Genomic DNA, 18,320 nt, shown 5'->3' with positions numbered 1-18,320 from the left:
AATGCCAACTTCTGTACCTAAAAACTTTCCCTAAAATAAAACATGCTATGCTAGGAAAATACATGACTATATATTGTTCTCCTGCAAATGCCAAATTTTGCAATCTGATACATGCATCTAAGTCCTACAGATTTCGCTGCTGAGGTCAGCATTTGGCTCATTGTCAATAGGATACCTAAACCTCTGTGTCAGGTAGCGAAGTGAAAATCCTGTGCTCACATTTCTCTTGGGGGGAGGAAGGGATTTAATCTCCTACTTCTCCTTTCAACCTTTACCTTATCTTTTCTTTCTTATTTCAGTTCCTTCTCTCTCTGCTCTAAGCCTCCACACAGTTTATGTTCTGGCATTGGCACACTGCTATTACCTGTCACACTGACAGCAGCAAAACAGCCTCATCTAGCTCCTATACTGAAATCATTATGTTGCAGTCCCTGGAGTGTAATTAATTGTAGCCATCATGAAACATGTCTCTCTCCCCTGCTGTCCTTTGCTGCAGTTTTGGTCTGTGGACTTAGGGAGAAAGATGGGGAAGGAGGGAGGAAGTTGATACTAGTATTCAAACCAGGCAGTAATTGCAGTCTAGAGAAACCATCCTTGGAGTACATGGTCAGATTCCAGAGCTAGGTTAGATAGTTGTTGCTGGGAGTTCACAACTGCTGGTGTAAACAGCAATAAAACAGGTGTTTCCCACCAGGCTGTCCATGCAGCAAACATACCAAAGCCTGTGGTCCAAATACATCCCCTTTTCTGGTGGTTGTCTTTCTGTAACAAAGCCCTGAATTAGGACTACACTTAAAAGCCTAAACCTGAGGCTGAGCTGCCTGTCCTTAAGTCTCTCCAAATAATGATTTCCATCTAGAGTCCGAGTTATTCCTGGCTGCTTATATTCCTGAACTGTAGCTAATGAGATAAGGAGTCTTTGCCCTCGAAAGCTTATGCACCAATACATCTATAAGGTGCTACAGGACTCCTTGTCGCTTTTGCAGATCCAGACTAACATGGCTACCCCTCTGATACTTGTACCTAATGAAACTCCTTTGATTAGCCTACCAGGATGACTCAGCATAATAGTTCTGTGTCCCTTTAGTTCTGGGAGCCCACAGCCTGACAGCTGATCACAGATAAAACTTAGGCTGTTGATTCAAGGGGTTTCTCTAATTATAAAAAAAAAAGCATGTCACCAAGGGTTTGACAAATACCCTGTGAGATCATTAAAGATAACGAGGCAATCCCACAGTGTCTCTTAAAGCCCTTGATGCCTTCAGCTCATGAGTAGAACTTCAATGGATAGCCCAAAAATATGCTGCTGTGAATTTGAGAAGAGAGAAAACCAAAGAATGCCAAGAAGACAGTTGAAGTTAGTGGGCTACAAATGGAACGTCTTTAGTCTGGCACCTTCACGACCTGACGATTACCAAACCAGAAAATTTGCTGAACTACGTGAGGTTAATATTGTCTAGCAGCATTGCTAACACTTCCACTGCTTACTGGGTTCTTAGTTCTAATTACCGCTAAATATCTTCTATTAACAGCACAGAACACAGAGCCCCGACTGGTGACTGCCAGCAGACTTTGAGACCATGGGAAACTTGGCTGTATCTATCATAAGTGGACATCTGGCTAGCTAAAATCATGCTACACCCCGGATGTTGCCAGACGAGAGAGCCAAACTAGAGGGGTTCAACCTGTATTTGTTTCAATTTTTGTACATGGTGATCTTAAGAGTCTGCTCTATCGTCTCCCAGAAACCTACAGCAAACCAGCAGAGACAAGAGAACACACAGCACATCACTGTGTTAAGGAAGTCAATATTTGCACTCTGTGATCAGTTTTGATGCTTTGTGATGCACATGGCAATAATGGTCTGTTCATAATGATGATCAAATGTTCCTTTATCTCACATCCTCAAGGCAGGCTAGAATGCACCACCTCCCCCTGAAATTCAGCTGCGAAGAGGAAGAATGATCCTATGTCTGTGGTGTTTGCTTGTTGCCCAGAATACCTGACCTCATTTCCCTGCTTATGCCACAGACATACTGGGTGACCTTGGGCAAGTCATTTAGTCCGCCTGCCTTGGTTCCTTCATCTGTAAAATGGGGATAGTGGCACTTCCCGTACTTGCAGGGAGAATGGTACCATCTGACAGTTCTTTCAAGACATCATGCTTGCGCACTGGCATTGAGGGCATTAGGTATTGATCCTCTGTATTCACAGTAAAGAATGCAGTGCCGCAGCAGAAGTCTATTACAACAAGAATAGGTGTACTTTAGCATAATAACTAGTACCCTTAAACTCTCTTTTTGGGTTGGAAATTGAGAGCTTGAGCCACATGGTCCCTCCCATGTACAGAGGAGAATGGAGAGAGACTGGTCCCACGTATGCTGCAAAACCTCACAAAACGAAGACCAGAAATTTTGCACCTCTCCAGTTGGAGAGTGAGCTCCTGTAATCTTGCCCCAAAATTCACTTTCTTTTTAATCCTCTGACACAAGGAGATGGCAGTGCCTGATCAATGGACTGCACAGGAGAGAGAGAAATGACAACCCAGATGTTTTCACATTAGCTCCTTCTCAGTTCCACGGTGGGCACTTCAGGTACAACGGCCTTCTCCCCCGGAGCTGCCACAACACAGAAGGCTGTTCAGTACCTTTCTGCCTTATAGAATGTACCATCCATATCCATCTGTCTAACACTTATCTGAGACTTATCTAATGGACTGTCTGTGCTGCTGTCAGCTGATGGTCAGGGCACTGTGTGTGTTACACCCAAGTCTTCAACTGCTGGGACGCAAGGTCCCATCGCAGCGGGCAGCCTAGGGAGGCTAACGGGTGCCCCGAGAAGTTTAACATCCGTGTTTTTGACCGGGGGGCCAACAGACTGACAGACGCCCCAGAGTTTACAGGGAGAGCTTATTACACCTCAGATTTTGACTGCTAGGATACATGATCCCTTCGCAGCAGGCAGCCTAGGGAAGGCTGAGAGATGCCCCACGGATCTGTCCTCTGGAAGCGACACGATCCAAACGCCCCGGATCTCCCTATTCCTGACTCTTATGACTGGCTGGAGTTCTTTTAAATTGTGCTTGGTTCTGTTACAGCAACTGAAGGAGTCAGGTTAAAACTTAACCAGTTATAGGTTTATTAAAAAGGCTTATAAAGCATGTGGTTACAATGGCTATTGCTCTGCTTCTTAACTGCTAGCAAATATACATTTTAAAATGGTTACAAAGGAAAAAGGAAGATAAAAAATAATGGTAGCAAGTGACAGCTTAATCTTTAAAGATCTCTAACACTATGTATATACTTAAACAAAGGACACATCCAGGTACAATTTTTACCCCCTTCTGTGCCTCTCAACTCCAGTGGGTCAGGCCAGTGTCGGTCCCTCAATTCCTCAGAAAGATAAATACGAGGTGGGCGTCCCCATGGAACCTCGGGAGGTCAAACACCTAACCCGATCAGCAGGTAGATGGCAGATCGAAGCTCAGAGTGAGTGTGCTGCTGGACCCACCTTTATACCCCTAGGGGGCCCGTATCCTCTTTCTTATCTAAGATGCCAAATTGTACTGGTCTGTTTTTGTGGCACCAGTTCTTACAAGAGAGTTTCAAATAATTTACACTTTTAAGAGAGAGAGAACTAAATTAGGAGTACTGGACATTCTTTTCTGGGTGGGAGATTCCTCCCCCCGCACGAGTGTGTTATCGTATCAATATGGGTTTCAGTCAAGGGCACTCCTCGGCATCCTCTTGCTCAGCTATTAATTCGACCACCCTCTTATCTCTGCTTACAGTTGTCCAGGGTCACTGGGTGAGCTGGCATATCTGGGCCTCCTGTCAAGGCTTCAAAGACTAAGCTGATTTTACTGCTGTGTGTGCCCTGTATGCTTCCAGGCAAGCAAAGATGGATGTTACGGGGGGGTTCCTGGCTGGCTACAGCTGCTTAGTAAACCTGAGGTTCTAACTTGAGAATTGTCCCTAATGTGAGTCCTATACACATACAAAACCCCTTACTGTGCATATATGGCTGGTTTTACCTCTCAGTGCATGGCTTGTTAGGCTGCATCGAACTGTGGCCTGTGAATTCCCTAACTTGTCAGCTACTGAATCACTCTGCTGCTTGTGGTCTTTGACACTGTGACCATTCTCACTGAAATAAGGCTGATGTGAGAGGAGTCAAGTGGAGTTAACTGTGTAGTGAAGACATGGTTGTAGGTAGTTACATGGCCCTCTTTGCTATAATACCTGAGTGCCTCACAACTCTTATGTGCTTAACTTCACCACCACCCTTGTGAAATAGGGCAGTGCTGCTATTGTGGCTTTTTTTACAAGTAGGAAACAGGCAAGTGGTGGCTAAGTGACTTGCCTAGTGTCCCGCAGGAAGCCTGTGGTGGAAAAAGGATGCAAATACATATGTTGGCACCTTAACAAATGGGCCATCCTTCCTCTAACAGCATATCTTATGTCTAAATTTCTTTCTTCTTCAATATTAATTTCTCTGTGCTACTCTTTACCTCACTAGCTCTTTCTTTGAGCTTGAACCCTTGACCTCTGGCTCTGAAGGCAGGTACCTTATCCACTGCAGGAGCCCCCTTGCCTGCCTGCCTCCCTCCCTTCAAGGCCCCCCCTTATGCATCCTGAAAAGCAGTCTTTGTGAAATATGCTATTTTACTTCATGTAAAAAATGGTGTTGAACTGTGAGCTTGGCATCAACATGGAGAGATTTTGGAATATTTTGGAGCTGTCATGTAATTGTGCTCTATTGGGAATGAGACATCATTTGCACAACATGTATTTATTATAAATTATAAATGCTTCCTTGCTGGCTAAAGTACCTCTCTCTTTCTTGCTATCATATGTACAAGGTTCGCCACTTATGAAATGTTTACACTGAGACACAGCATTTATGGGAGGTGTAAAAGAGGTCAGCAGCAGAGCAAGGGTGAAAGGGTTAATAAAAATTGTAAGCTATGAAGTGGGACAGAAAACAGGGAGGGCTGTGAATCTGAGCAGTGAGCTGGAACATTAAGGGAGGGAACATTAGGATTCTTTTTAGACTTGAAACATATTATTAATGTGTCCTAACAGGTATTAATCATGACTGAGAATGGGACTGTAAATCAGCAGATGGGAGGGAAAGAGAGATGTGATTTTAATTTTAAATAAAAACTTGTGTGTTTTATGGCTCAGAAGTGAGGATTATGTTGTTGATGCAGAAGCCCCGCAGAGCAGCATCTCACCAGCTGCAGGCATACTTCAAAGTAACTGCAAATATCTTTCGTCTCTCCATAGCTTGTGAAGTTGAGAGCTTTGTGTTTGGAAGGTGATGGGGTGAGACTTTTCTACCAGGTAGAGTATGTCCTTCAAGGCTTTCACAGCAGACACTGGTCACTTAATGGGCAACTTTATATTTAGGGTCTGAATGTAGCAGACAAATGTAGTCCAAAGCTGGAACTGGGATAGGGTGCACTGTCCCGTTGTGAGTTCTAGGGAGAGCTGTGTCTGGAGCAGCGTACGCAAAATGAACTTGCCATAGAATCCATTCCCCTTTGTGTCAGGATGTCCATTTCAGTCTACAAGTATTTCATTGTCACAAATCCGTGCAGGGTGCTTCTAATACTTTCTTGGATTCAATGGGCCAAATTCTAGCTATAGGTTGCCTGTTGGTATGCTCTAAAAGTAGTAGCCAGGTAGAGGAACACAAGGTGGAAGTATTCTGCTCTAATTCTAGCTCCTGCTGATTTCCTCCAGAAACTGTCTGTAAGAGCTCCATGGATGCTGAGAGAGATTCTGGGAGTGGGCTTAGGGGTCTGAAGACATCTGTGACCTGGACATTTGAAACCTCGCTTCAGCAGTGTACTTTTGCATTTGCTTAGTCTTATTGAAATCAACCAAGTTTAAACATTGGCTTAAAGTTGGATTTTTTTTTAATCAGAGTCCAAATACATATTCTTCTGAGCCCCAAGAGGAATAACTGGGAGGGAAAGAAAGAGGCTGCCAGAATATAGGCACAGTGTTGTATGTGTGCTATCAATATGCTCCTGGTTTGTGGCCATACCTGAATGGTGCCAAAAACTTGGGCTATTATATTTAGCTCGGTATTTGTTATAGTTATAAAAGGAGTAGAAGTACCTGACTCTGTTCCCTGATTGCCATTTGGTGGGGAGAGAGGCATTACTTAGTCAGTATTCCTTTATACATCACTACTGGAATAGCAATTTATCCTTTATTTAGTTTTCTGGACACTGATCCATCATCCACATCATGTTCAAATTTGGTAAAAGGGATCAGAATTCTTAATTCTGTTGTGGTATGCTGATCCCAAAGTGTAATATGCTATCAGCAAATTTATCAAAACAGCAGCTGCAGTGTAGTGCAGGCCATGGATAAATGTCTCCAGCATCTTTGCATATGCCTAATAAAAATGATTTCCCCCTTTCATCCAGTATTCAAATAAGACTGTCAAAATCATCACCAGTCATCTTTGTGCCAGCTTTAGACTCTTAACTTCTCCATTTTATTCCTCAGTTCTGAAAAATGGATATACTTTGAGCTGGCCAGGGTCCTGCATTGGAAAAGTGAATAACATATTATGCATGCCTGGCGCATTTCTATGGCAAACTGGATCTTTAGCAAAGGGAATTTACTGGGATTTATAGCTGATGGCAGGGATGACATGACTGGTATACTGAACCTTTTGGCAGAATTACCAATATCTAGAAAACCTTGTTTAAATGAGATTGCAGTGTCTGTGTGGACTGCATACAAATTAGCATGAGAGGGTAGCTTTGCCCTTATGCAAAGTAGGGTGTTGTGTGCTTCAGGATGTTGACCATGATAGATTTAAAATATTCTCCTATAAAGAGGGTGATGTAAATTTATTTACATGAGCTATGCAATTCTATTTCTCTGTTAAATACCGTTGACAAACTCAAGTTCATTAGTGAAACATAGTAACTTGGTTTGTGAGCAAAATGCAAGTTTATTGTCTTGTTTTTCCATATTGTGTATATCCTGCTAAATCCTGTCAATCATTTTTCATTTTTTAAAATTACACTAATAATGTGAGTGATCAGTTGATTAAAGTTTTGCTGCTACTGTCCAAAAGCTATGACCATCTTGGACATGTTTGTCATTGTACTGAGTTCTTTGGCTCCTACCATTGAGGACTTTATAGAATATTAGGACTGGAAGGGACCTGGAGAGGTCATCGAGTCCTGTCCCCTGCCCTCATGGCAGGGCCAAATACTGTCTAGACCATCCCTGATAGACATTTATCTAACCTACTCTTAAATATCTCCAGAGATGGAGATTCCACTACCTCCCTGGGCAATTTATTCCAGTGTTTGACCACCCTGACAGTTAGGAACTTTTTCCTAATGTTCAACCTAAACCTCCCTTGCTGCAGTTTAAGCCCATTGCTTCTTGCTCTATCCTCAGAGGCCAAGATGAACAAGTTTTCTCCCTCCTCCTTATGACACCCTTTTAGATATCTGAAAACTGCTATCATGTCCCCCCTCAATCTTCTCTTTTCTAAACTAAACACACCCAATTCTTTCAGCCTTCCCTCATAGGTCATGTTCTCTAGACCTTTAATCATTCTTGTTGCTCTTCTCTGGACCCTCTCCAATTTCTCCATATCTTTCTTGAAATGCCGTGCCCAGAACTGGACACAATACTCCAACTGAGGCCTAACCAGCGCAAAGTAGAGCGGAAGAATGACTTCTCGTGTTTTGCTAACAACACACCTGTTAATGCATCCCAGAATCATGTTTGCTTTTTTGCAACAGTATCAAACTGCTGACTCATATTCAGCTTGTGGTCCACCATAAACCCTAGATCCCTTTCTGCCTTACTCCTTTCTAGACAGTCGCTTTCCATTCTGTATGTGTGAAACTGATTGTTCCTTCCTAAGTGGAGCACATTGCATTTGTCTTTATTAAACTTCATCCTGATTACCTCAGACCATTTCTCCAATTTGTCCAGATCATTTTGAATTATGACCCTATCTTCCAGACTAGTTGGAAACCCCTCCCAGCTTGGTATCATCTGCAAACTTAATAAGTGTACTTTCTATGCCAATACAGGCAGTCCCCGACTTACGTGGATCCGACTTACGTCGGATCCGCACTTACGAACGGGGCTTTCTCGCCCCGGAGCTCGCAGGCAGCGATCCGCCACCTCGACCTCCGGTGCGAGAAAAGCTGCTCCCGGTGCCCCTGGTCTGCTGGAGGCCGTCTCCAGCAGACCAGGGGCACCGGGAGCGAAGCCGTAGCCGTGGCGGGGTCCCGCGCCTCTGAGGCTTTGCCAGAGCAAAGCCTCAGAGGCGCGACAGCGCTTTGCTCCCCGTGTCCCTGGTCTGCTGGGGGGGGGGCCGCAGCTAGTGTGCCCCTCCCCCCAGCAGACCAGGCTTTTGTTGTGGACCCTGGGGCAGAGCAGCTGGGGAGCTGCCGGTTGCTCCTGCAGCGCCGCTCTGGGCACTACTGGACCAACCTGGCAGCACCCCAGCTGCTCTGCCCCAGGCGTCCTGATTCAGCCACTGCTGGTCAGTTTCAGCAGCGGCTGAATCAGGACGCCTGGGGCAGAGTAGCTGGGGTGCTGCTGGGTTGGTCCAGTAGCGCCGAGGAGCGGCGCTACTGGAGCAACCCAGCAGCACCCCAGCTGCTCTGCCCCAGGCGTCCCCAAGTCAGTCGCTGCTGAAACTGACCAGCGCTGACTACAGGAAGCCCGAGGTAAGTTGCTCTGCCCCAGGCTTCCTGGAATCAGCCGCTGATCAGTTTCAGCAGCAGCTGACTTGGGGAAGCTTGGGGTTCTTAAGTTGAATCTGTATGTAAGTCAGAACTGGCGGTCAGTTTCAGCAGCGGCTGAATCTGGATGCCAGTTCCGACTTACATAGAGATTCAACTTAAGAACAAACCTACAGTCCCTATCTTGTACGTAACCCGGGGACTGCCTATATCTAAATCGTTGATGAAGCTATTTAACAGAGCCAATTTCAAAACAGACCCCTGCGAAACCCCACTAGTTATACCTTTCCAGCATGATTGTGAACCATTAATAACTACTCTGTGAGTGTGATTATCCAGCCAGTTATGTACCCACCTTATTGTAGCCCCATCTAAGTGTATTTGCCTAGTTTATTGATAAGAATATCATGTGAGACCGTATCTAACGCCTTACTGAAGTCCGGGTATACCACATCCACCCCTTCTCCCTTATCCACAAGACTTGTTATCTTATCAAAAAAAGCTATCAGATTGGTTTGACATGATTTGTTCTTTATAAATCCATGCTGGATGTTCCCTATCACCTTTCCACCTTCCAAGTGTTTACAGATGATTTCCTTAATTACTTGCTCCATTATCTTCCCTGGCACAGAAGTTAAACTAACTGGTCTGTAGTTTCCTGGGTTGTTCTTATTTCCCTTTTTATAAATGGGCACTATATTTGTCCTTTTCCAGTCTTCTGGAATCTCTCCTGTTTCCCATGATTTTCCAAAGATGATAGCTAGAGGCTCAGACATCTCCTCTATCAGCTCCTTGAGTATTCTAGGATGCATTTCATCAGGCCCTGGCGACTTGCAGGCATCTAACTTTTCTAGGTGATTTTTAACTTGTTCTTTTTTTGTTTTATCTTCTAAACCTACCCCCTTCCCACTAGCATTCACTATGTTAGGCATTCCTTCAGACTTCTCAGTGAAGACGGAAACAAAGAAGTCATTAAGCATCTCTGCCATTTCCAAGTTTCCTGTTACTGTTTCTCTCTCCTTACTGACGAGTGGGCCTACCCTATCCTTGGTCTTCCTCTTGCTTCTAATGTATTTATAAAAAGTCTTCTTCTTTCCCTTTATTCCCGTAGCTAGTTTGAGCTCATTTTGTGCCTTTGCCTTTCTAATCTTGCCCTTCCATTCCTGTGTTGTTTGCCTATATTCATCCTTCGTAATTTGTCCTACTTTCCATTTTTATATGACTTTTTATTTTTAGATTACTATTCATAATAGTAACAGGGGGAGGAAATAGATCTTCCTGATCCAAATGCATATCCACAAATATTTAGTTGTATAATGGAAAATCCTTCTTCCTCTTACCTCCCACAGTTGAGTTTTTCTTATTCCGTCTAGCAGAGGGCAGTAATATACACGTGCGATGTAGTGGGGCATCTTGCTGGTCGCTACGCTTGGGCTGTCCCCTTCTGGCCCTGTCTGTGAGCACAGCCCAGCAGGGGAGCTAGACACTGCCGTGACTGGTTCTGACTCGGGGGAGGGAAGGAGGTTGGAACAAAGGAAGTATGTGGTGGCAGGAAGAGTTTGTCTGGGGCTGGAAACATGATGGAGACAGCCCAGGGAGGGGGCTTAGAGACTAGGGCCTCAGGCACCCCGCCTTAAGGGGTCTGGAGTATCCTAGCCCCCCTCCTATTGCCATATCACATCTATGCTGTGCTGTATTCTGGAAAATCAATAAACCCTTCTCTATTCTGCTGGCTGGTGGAGACTGTTCTGGCTGCTACAGGGGTGCAGGATCGGGGGAACCCTGACTATGCCATCACAACATGCGCTAGTCATAGATTTTGCTACCTAGCCTTCCAATATCCACCCAGTCCTTTCTTCAAGTGCTGTTCTCCTTGTGCATTCCACTGATATGCATGTGTTCCTTGTGCCGGAGACTAAAAATTCTTTGTATTAGTTTCTTGGTCTGTGCCTGTGCTCTGATCCAAAAGCATAAGAAAAATCATGGACCATCTCGAGCACTTTCTTATTATCTTATGGTCTGAGATGGAACCTTCTATTTTCCAAGACGTGATTCTCCAACATCAAATTAGTAAATGCTTTGTGAGCTTAAATTGGAACACTGATGGTACCAGGAAAGGGCAGACTGACATTCCATATATCATCAGCACGAACATGGAGGATTTAAAGGGAGAAGACCCCCAATGACCCCACAAATATGACACTTTAGAAGACATCACCACCCTGCCAGATCTTGACTCTCTAATCAGTCACTATCAGAAACAATTCTTACAAGGGTGTTCATGACACCCTGAGCCCATGAACATTATGAAAGAAGCCAGTCTCCTATTCCCTCTACTAATCAGGTTGTTTCTTCCTCAGTTGTCCTCTCCTCCAAGAGCCAGCAGCACAGATAGATGTTCTAGAATCTTCTGGGGCCTGATCCAGCCATGGAAGCTGGGTTACCTCACTCCCTGGGAATCCTGGTACTCTATGCCTTGGGGTCCACCGAAACCCCTACTGGATTCTTCCCACTGTTTATACTGGGGCCTGTGAAACCATACAGGTATTATCCTTAATGTGGACTTACTCAGTGAGAATCTTACCATCCCTCTCCACTGAGAGGCAACCTGAATTTTCTCTGGAACCCATGGGAGGAGGAAGTAAAAGCCAGATTTAGCGGCAAATTATCAGACATTTAGTCTTCTCTTTCCTGACAAGACAATTGCCTCGGCATTACATTTGTCACTGAACAATCACAAACACTTTCAGAGGTTGTTTAGAAGGATTGTTAAAACCCCTTGGATTCCCCTGAAAGAAATCCAAGAATTATTCCAAAGGTTCCTGGATGGTTTGTAGAATACAAGGCCTGCTAGAGTAGGCAACAAGGCTATCCAAGAGTGAGCCAAAGTGGTGTGGCATGCTTCAGTATCAAATGCTCTCACAACTTACTGGGTGGGAAATAAATAGTTTATTCTGCCCCAGAGAGCAGTTTTTCTTCACACAACTGTCCCAACTCCCTGCTTGTTCAGGCTGCTATAGAAAGGAATAGACAGAGAAGATGTACCTCTTCAGCAGGCCAAATACTTGGACCACAGAGAGAGAGAAATATTTGTTTCAGTCTATAGTTCTGTTATCAGGTGCATCTTGCAAACTATGATTTCCTTAGTTACCCTTAAGTTTTTGGAATTTTTGGACAGACACTCAGGAAGACTGTGTACTGTTCTAAGCCCTTATTGATGAAGGCAGTATGATAGCCAGATCATCTCTGCAAGCTACAGTAGCTGCAACAAATACAGCCTCTAGATCAGTGGTTTACAACCTGTAGTCTGCGGAGCCCAAGGGTCCGCAGACTAAGATGTCAGAAGAGGTCTGCCTGTCAATTCCAAGCTTTTTAGAGGTCTGCGAATGAAAGAAGATTGAAAGTCACTGCTGTAGATTGATGGCAGTTGCTGTCATTATGCACAGGGAGTCCTGGCTCCATTTCTTATGTTTATCCCGTGAAGAACAACCCAGAATGGAGGATTTGCCCTTTGAGGAGCACTACTTGCTCAGTTAAGACTGTCATTGTACTCATGAAAGGACTCCAGGGCAACCTTCTATTCCCTGGGAATGTAAATAAAGAAGACAGGGCAATGGTAAATGAAATAGAGGCAGCTATATACATTTATAAGTATGGCTCTTAGGAGTGAACCATCTTGGCAGTAAAGAAAAAATCAGAAATTGCAAGACAGATTTAATGTCATGGTGATGCACGCAATCTTTGCTGAGCACCACACTAATATAAAGCATGGTGTCATTTTTGTGACGGGCAGCATATAAGGTGCAAGGTTGCCCTGTCAAAATTACAAAGAGCATAATAAAATAAGCACTTATGGTAGCCATTTTCATAGTGCCTCCATGCTCTTTTTTTCTGGATGTTCCTAGGTTCATCATTAATTCTTGAAATAATTGGCCAACATGAAAGCCACCACTTCTGTACTTTGCTTGCTGTTCTTTACTGCATTATCCATCATCTATAAAATACCTTTTTGTAAAGCTTGTAAAAAATTGTACCGTGTTCATTGTATAGTCTTTAATCCCTTTAGCAACTGCATTTCATTTTCAGAAATCTTAGTAATTCTGAGGAGCCATTCCAATAGCTACAACCTCCTAATGAATATTCCAACCCTTTGAAGTTATAGGTTTGAAGTCCCGCCATTAGTACTAATGCATTTTGCATTAGCACATGGTAATGCAAAAAGTCTTATTTTAGTTGCTATACTACTAGCATATATCAATGAGAATTTGGCTAAACTTGAATGCATATAACCCGCATGAAAAAATGAGAGTTTTCTGTCTTCCAGACAACTTAAATAGAGTAATGAGGCCTTGTAGTACTAAAATGTCACTTGTTTCCCAGAAATTATGCTACAGCGCATTTAATAGTAAATTAGGAAGCACGACACCTAATTTAAAACTAAACTACAATTTCCAAAATATATTTTGTACAAGTACATTTTGTTCCTGATTTTGCTACTTCGTAAAATTCGTTCATTTGAAGCGGTCCCTCAGTCATTAGTATAATTAGGAGTTCTTCTGTGGCATGTAAAATTGGGGAGGCACAGAGAAGGCAGAGAGAAATAATGCTTCCAAGGGGGGGGATGATGCACCTGTGTTCTCATAGTCAGGAAGGAGCCAACCCCTGCCAAAGTATGATTATAAACTTATTTGGGGAGACTTTTCAAACCAGTTATAAACAGCCTTCTTCCATCTGAGCCAAACTTCTCTGAGGAAGAAAATTGTAAGTCATAGGCCATCCTCTTTCCTTGAATTGGTTGCAGGGAATTGGAAACTCAGAGTGCTTGTTCAGTCTTCTGATTCCCATGCCAAAGGTAGTTGGTAGCAGAGTTGTGTTTTCAGAAAGAGGCAGCAAGGGGTAGAGGGAAAACAAGGGGGTACTTCAAAGCAGCAGTGTCCTGTGGTGCCCGGGATTAGCTGGAGACTCACCTGCTGAGCCCAGGCTCCATGCTGCATTTCAAAGCAGCAGTGCTGAACAGAGCTTGGGGGCAGTGAGGGAGTCCCTAGCTGATCCCAGGCTCCATGCGGTGCTGCCGCTTTGAAATGTCGCGTGCAGCCAGTGGACACCCCAGCTGGCCCCAGGCTGCACGTGGCTTTTCTAAGCAGCAGCGCCGTGTGGAGCCCAGGGTCTGACGTTGACCTTCCACAGCCCTGCCCCCCAGAGCTCCTAGGGGCTGCTGTTTCCAATGGGAGCTCTGGGAAGTGGAGGCCAGCACGGCTCCATCGCTGACCATTTTAAAAATCAAGATTGGATATTTTTCTAAGGGCTCATCTAGACTATGCTAGAGTGTCGAAAGAGGATATGCAAATTCCGTGGGAATTTGCATATCTTCTTCCAATCTCACTTTTGAAAGTGAAAGTAGTTTAGATGCGGCTTTTTTGGTGACTCCCCCCCCCCTTGTCGAAAAGCCGCTCTTCCTTAAAAAATGAGGCTTATGTGGCTTTTTGACAAGGCGGGGGGGGGGGGGGGGGGTCTCCAAGAAAGCTGCATCTAAACTACAGAATTTGCATATCCTCTTTTGACACTCTAGCGTATTCTAGATGAGCCCTAAAAGATCTGTCTAGGAATTGTTGGGGAAGTTTTATGGTTTGTGTTATACAGGAAGTCAAATAAGACAATCACAGTGGTGACTTCTGGCCTTTGGTTTCATGAATGTTGTCCTAAACTCAATAAAGGGAAGCAAGTGGTAAAGCTGCCAGTCTGAGATCTTATGCACATCCTGGCCAATGAGATCTGATGTTTCTAACCTAGTCTTTTCAAAAATTAAGGCCTTAAATGGGGAGGATAGGGAAGTGTATGTGAACTGTGTGAACCAAAAAGAGATGAATCAATCTTCTCTATGGAACATTAATATTCTGTGGAATAGTGATATGTCCCTATTTTTTCTAATACATTATTCTTATTGTCAACATGTACTAAATATTGAAACCTGTTTTAATTTTCTTAGTCGCTATATTTGGCCTCAGTCCAAGGAATAAGTGCAGTCTATGCATGTAAAATGAGCACAAGGACATGAGATATTCAAGTACCTGTTGAGAAAAAGCAAACATTCTATACCATGAATGATGATGAACTATTTACAGGTACATGAGGCATGATTAACTCCACATAGCTTAAGAGAGGCCAAAGAAAATTTCCTTTGTTGATATTAAAATGTCTCATCTCAGATTTGAGTGTCTGCATCATGCATTAAAATTCAGTTACTTGATTAATTTTCTTGAGTGTTGATTATATTGTGAGTCCAGACAATACAAGAAGCTATTTAATTGTTTCCACATCTGTTTTGTGTGGATTTTTCTTCCTCACTCCAGATACTTTCTTAAACTTTTTTTTTCTCCCTTTTATAGTTCCTTCCTTTTGGGGATTGGTGAACTCAGCCTGGAATCTCTGCTCTGTTGGAAAAAGGCAATCACCAGTCAATATAGAAACCAGCCATATGATCTTTGACCCTTTCTTAACTCCACTTCGTATAAACACAGGAGGCAGAAAGGTAAATTTTCTGACGTGTCTTGATATAAAAACACAATTAACAGATGAAGAATATGTGCCACTCCCTGTATTTATAAAGTATTTGCGTTTTGTAATATCAATGAGCTCTTAGGCAGAATGATTAACAAATGTAATGCTGTGCAAATTACACATGGTTATCAAAACCATACACTTTTGGGTGATCAAAACCAGTGATTAAAACCATACACTTTTGGGTCTCGTGACACACTTCTTAATTGCTACATAATATTGATTCCTTTAAAGTCACCTGTGAGTAGTGTGTTTGTCGTTTATAGAAACTCGCTTCTAATCAGTGGTATTTGCCCTGCAATAGAAGTAGGATTTTCAAGCCTCAGGAGTACAAATATTGCCTTAGAAAACTTGATTTTCCTCTTTTGCTGGTGTATATGAGGAGTAACTCACTGAAATCAGAGTAGTAATGTTTCTGTAAGTAAAGAGGAAAGAAGGTTCAAGTTTTAAATGTTATGAAATGGAGGTTTTACTTGGCTCACTTTGGAAGCTGGGGAGAAAGAGGCAGGCTTATAAGTCTGTTAAGAAAACAGTCTACTCTCCTAAATACTCTAGAGATTATCGGAATTTGTACTCCTAAAACCAAATTACACTGGAGCAAAGAATCTCTGCCATACACTGATTAGAAAAAATACACAGGTATGTATAATAAATCTTAGGACACATTAGATCCGATGGAAAAGATGGGTCAATGACAATTTACCTTACTTACCTGCACTCAAGAAGACTATGTTCATGAATAAGATGAGCAAGATTTGGCCCATTGGTGTATTTGCAGTGTAATTACTAGAACAGCTTGGTTTTCTAATCTAAATCTGCAAATTTAGCAATTTATAATATTTTTCCAAAAACAAAAAATGATTTACATGGAAATTCAGTTGCTGTCTGAAATATTATTCTGCCAATTTGGAGATTACACTCTGTGTTACTGAAGTATGAAACAGGACAGATATTAGTGCAAATCTCAATGTAGCCTTAGCTACAGAGTCTCTACTAACAATTCCATAACACAGGTTGTATGTTTTGGTAATGTAAGTCACCTCCTGACCTTTTCTAGCATTGCCTTTTATTCTTCTGTATTATCTTTTGATTTATTTTGCATGATGATTAGATATTATGAAAAGGGCAGGCCCATGAGAGAACTATATTTACACATTATTTCAATGTTGTGAATTTAAGAGGATTTTCATGCTTACTAGAAGATATGGTTGAAACTGCTTTCATCTCAATTTAAATATAAAATAGTTAAGGGAAACATGTTTTATCAGAGGCAATTGGTAAATATCTCTGTCAGGATATTTCATTGTGTTGGTAACGTTGGCTACACAATCTATTAATAAATTGCAGCTTTTACGTTGCATACATTTTAAAAACTATAGACCTGATTCTCCATTCGAACCCTCTATGCTTCGTTGAGGGATTGTTGAATTTTATTGTATTAATTTTTTTCATTATCAGGTTGATTTGTCTTTTTATCTATAATTATTTTCATTTGATTGGGTTTTCAATATCACTAACAAGTGGTGTATTCTTTTTCTGCGCTGGGTTTTTGTCAGAATGACTATTGAGGGGTTTGTGAACCTTATTAAGATGTTATAATGTCAATTACTTATGCAGATACAGAAACAGTGACGCTTTGTAGGGACATATGGTGACCTCAAAAATCTTCAGTAAATTGTTCCAGTATTACTCCCTCCTTCAGTTAGTGTGCATGCACATTCAAATGGAGATTTGAGGTAACAATGCCCATTTTAACCCAAGCATGTGCCCTACATATCCTTGTGCACTGTGCTTAGGCTATACAGAGGTGCAAGGGCAAACCACCCTCAGTCCTCCTCATTCACCTCCGCCTGAGACAGAGTGTTTGGCATGCCTACTCCAATAGATCAAGCTTGCTTGGATTAGATTTCAGCTCAGGGGTGGGCAATGATTTTGGAGGCCACTCCAAGAGTTTGAAAGTGGTCATGGACTACACTCTTTCATGATATTAATGTAGGAGGTGCAGGATCTGTGATTGAGGTTGGGTGCAGAAGGGAGCTAGCGGCAAGGGGGTGGGGTACAGATAGGGATGTAAGATAGTAGTCTATTAGACAACTATCCGATAGCCGAGGCTTACTGGGTAGTTGAGTTGACTACTCGCACTTCTCCCCACTTACGGCTTCTATATCAGAGGCAGCAGAGGGGAGGGGAGCAGGAGCCAGTGCTGGAGGGAACCGGCTTAAAAGCCAGTTCCCCTCAGCATAGTCTCTGCCCCCCCTCTTGCTGCCTCTCTCTTAGAGGCAGCAAAGGGGTCAGAGGAGGATCCTAGTGGGGAGTTGGAACCCCGCACAGACAGGGACTGCTGTTCGTTAGGCAGGCAGCCCGGCTTGTGCCAGGATCAAATCCCACTGTGGTTCTGCGGTTTGGGGTGTCCTGTCCATAGGATGGTTTGTGGCAGCCACCCCAGGCCCCACAGTTTGGGGGGCCCTGCTGCAGGTGCCTTAAATTTCCTATGGAAGGGTCACAGAGGATTACCTTGGGGCCTGGCGTAGGGAAGAAGAAGGGGTTCGAACTCCCCTGCTCCCGCACTCAGCGCATTGGTGAGAGCCGGAGTGGCCTGGCAGCCTGCTCCACTCTGTCCTGCTGCCTTCTCTTTGCCCGTTGTGCTCTTCTTCACACAACAGCAAAAAGCAAAGTTCTTGGCTTGGCTTGGCTTGGCTTCCTGCTGCCGCAGGGGAGCGGGAGGGGACCCCTCCTGCTATCCTGTGCTAAGCAACCGTGAATACCTTGGCTCCTGCAGCTCAGGGGAGGGGTCAAGAAGGTGGAGAAGGAGAGGCTTAGGTAAGGGTGGACAAGAGGCTGGGAGGGCCCTGTGCCTGGGGCACGGGGGGGGGGGGGGGTTCTGCACCCCCTTAGGGACAGCCCTGCATAGCATTGTTACTAATGTTTAAAAACTTTGAAGTAAAATTTGTCAGAAATTATTTACGATTCTAGTTCAGCAAAATACATAACATTTGCATATGTGCTTTGTTGAACTGAA

The 18,320-nt window shown here is 43.5% G+C and overlaps 1 protein-coding gene across 8 annotated transcripts in view; it reads left to right on the top strand.

Annotated features, from left to right (window-relative positions):
* The window catches only part of CA10 (carbonic anhydrase 10), a 417,040-nt gene that overhangs the window by 155,949 nt on the left and 242,771 nt on the right, over positions 1–18,320 (top strand). For 6 of the 8 annotated variants that reach the window (XM_075903810.1, XM_075903809.1, XM_075903808.1 and 3 more), the window contains one exon: positions 15,130–15,272. The exons of the other annotated variants lie outside the window; for them this stretch is intronic. In XM_075903810.1, the coding sequence (XP_075759925.1) occupies positions 15,130–15,272 (143 nt within the window). The remainder of the gene's footprint in view (positions 1–15,129; positions 15,273–18,320) is intronic. 8 annotated transcript variants of the gene reach the window in all.

Source organism: Pelodiscus sinensis, chromosome 20, assembly GCF_049634645.1.
Source record: "Pelodiscus sinensis isolate JC-2024 chromosome 20, ASM4963464v1, whole genome shotgun sequence".
Lineage (NCBI taxonomy): Eukaryota > Metazoa > Chordata > Testudines > Trionychidae > Pelodiscus > Pelodiscus sinensis.
The sequence above is the reverse complement of the archived record's forward strand: the minus strand, read 5'-3'. Positions and strand labels throughout refer to the sequence as shown.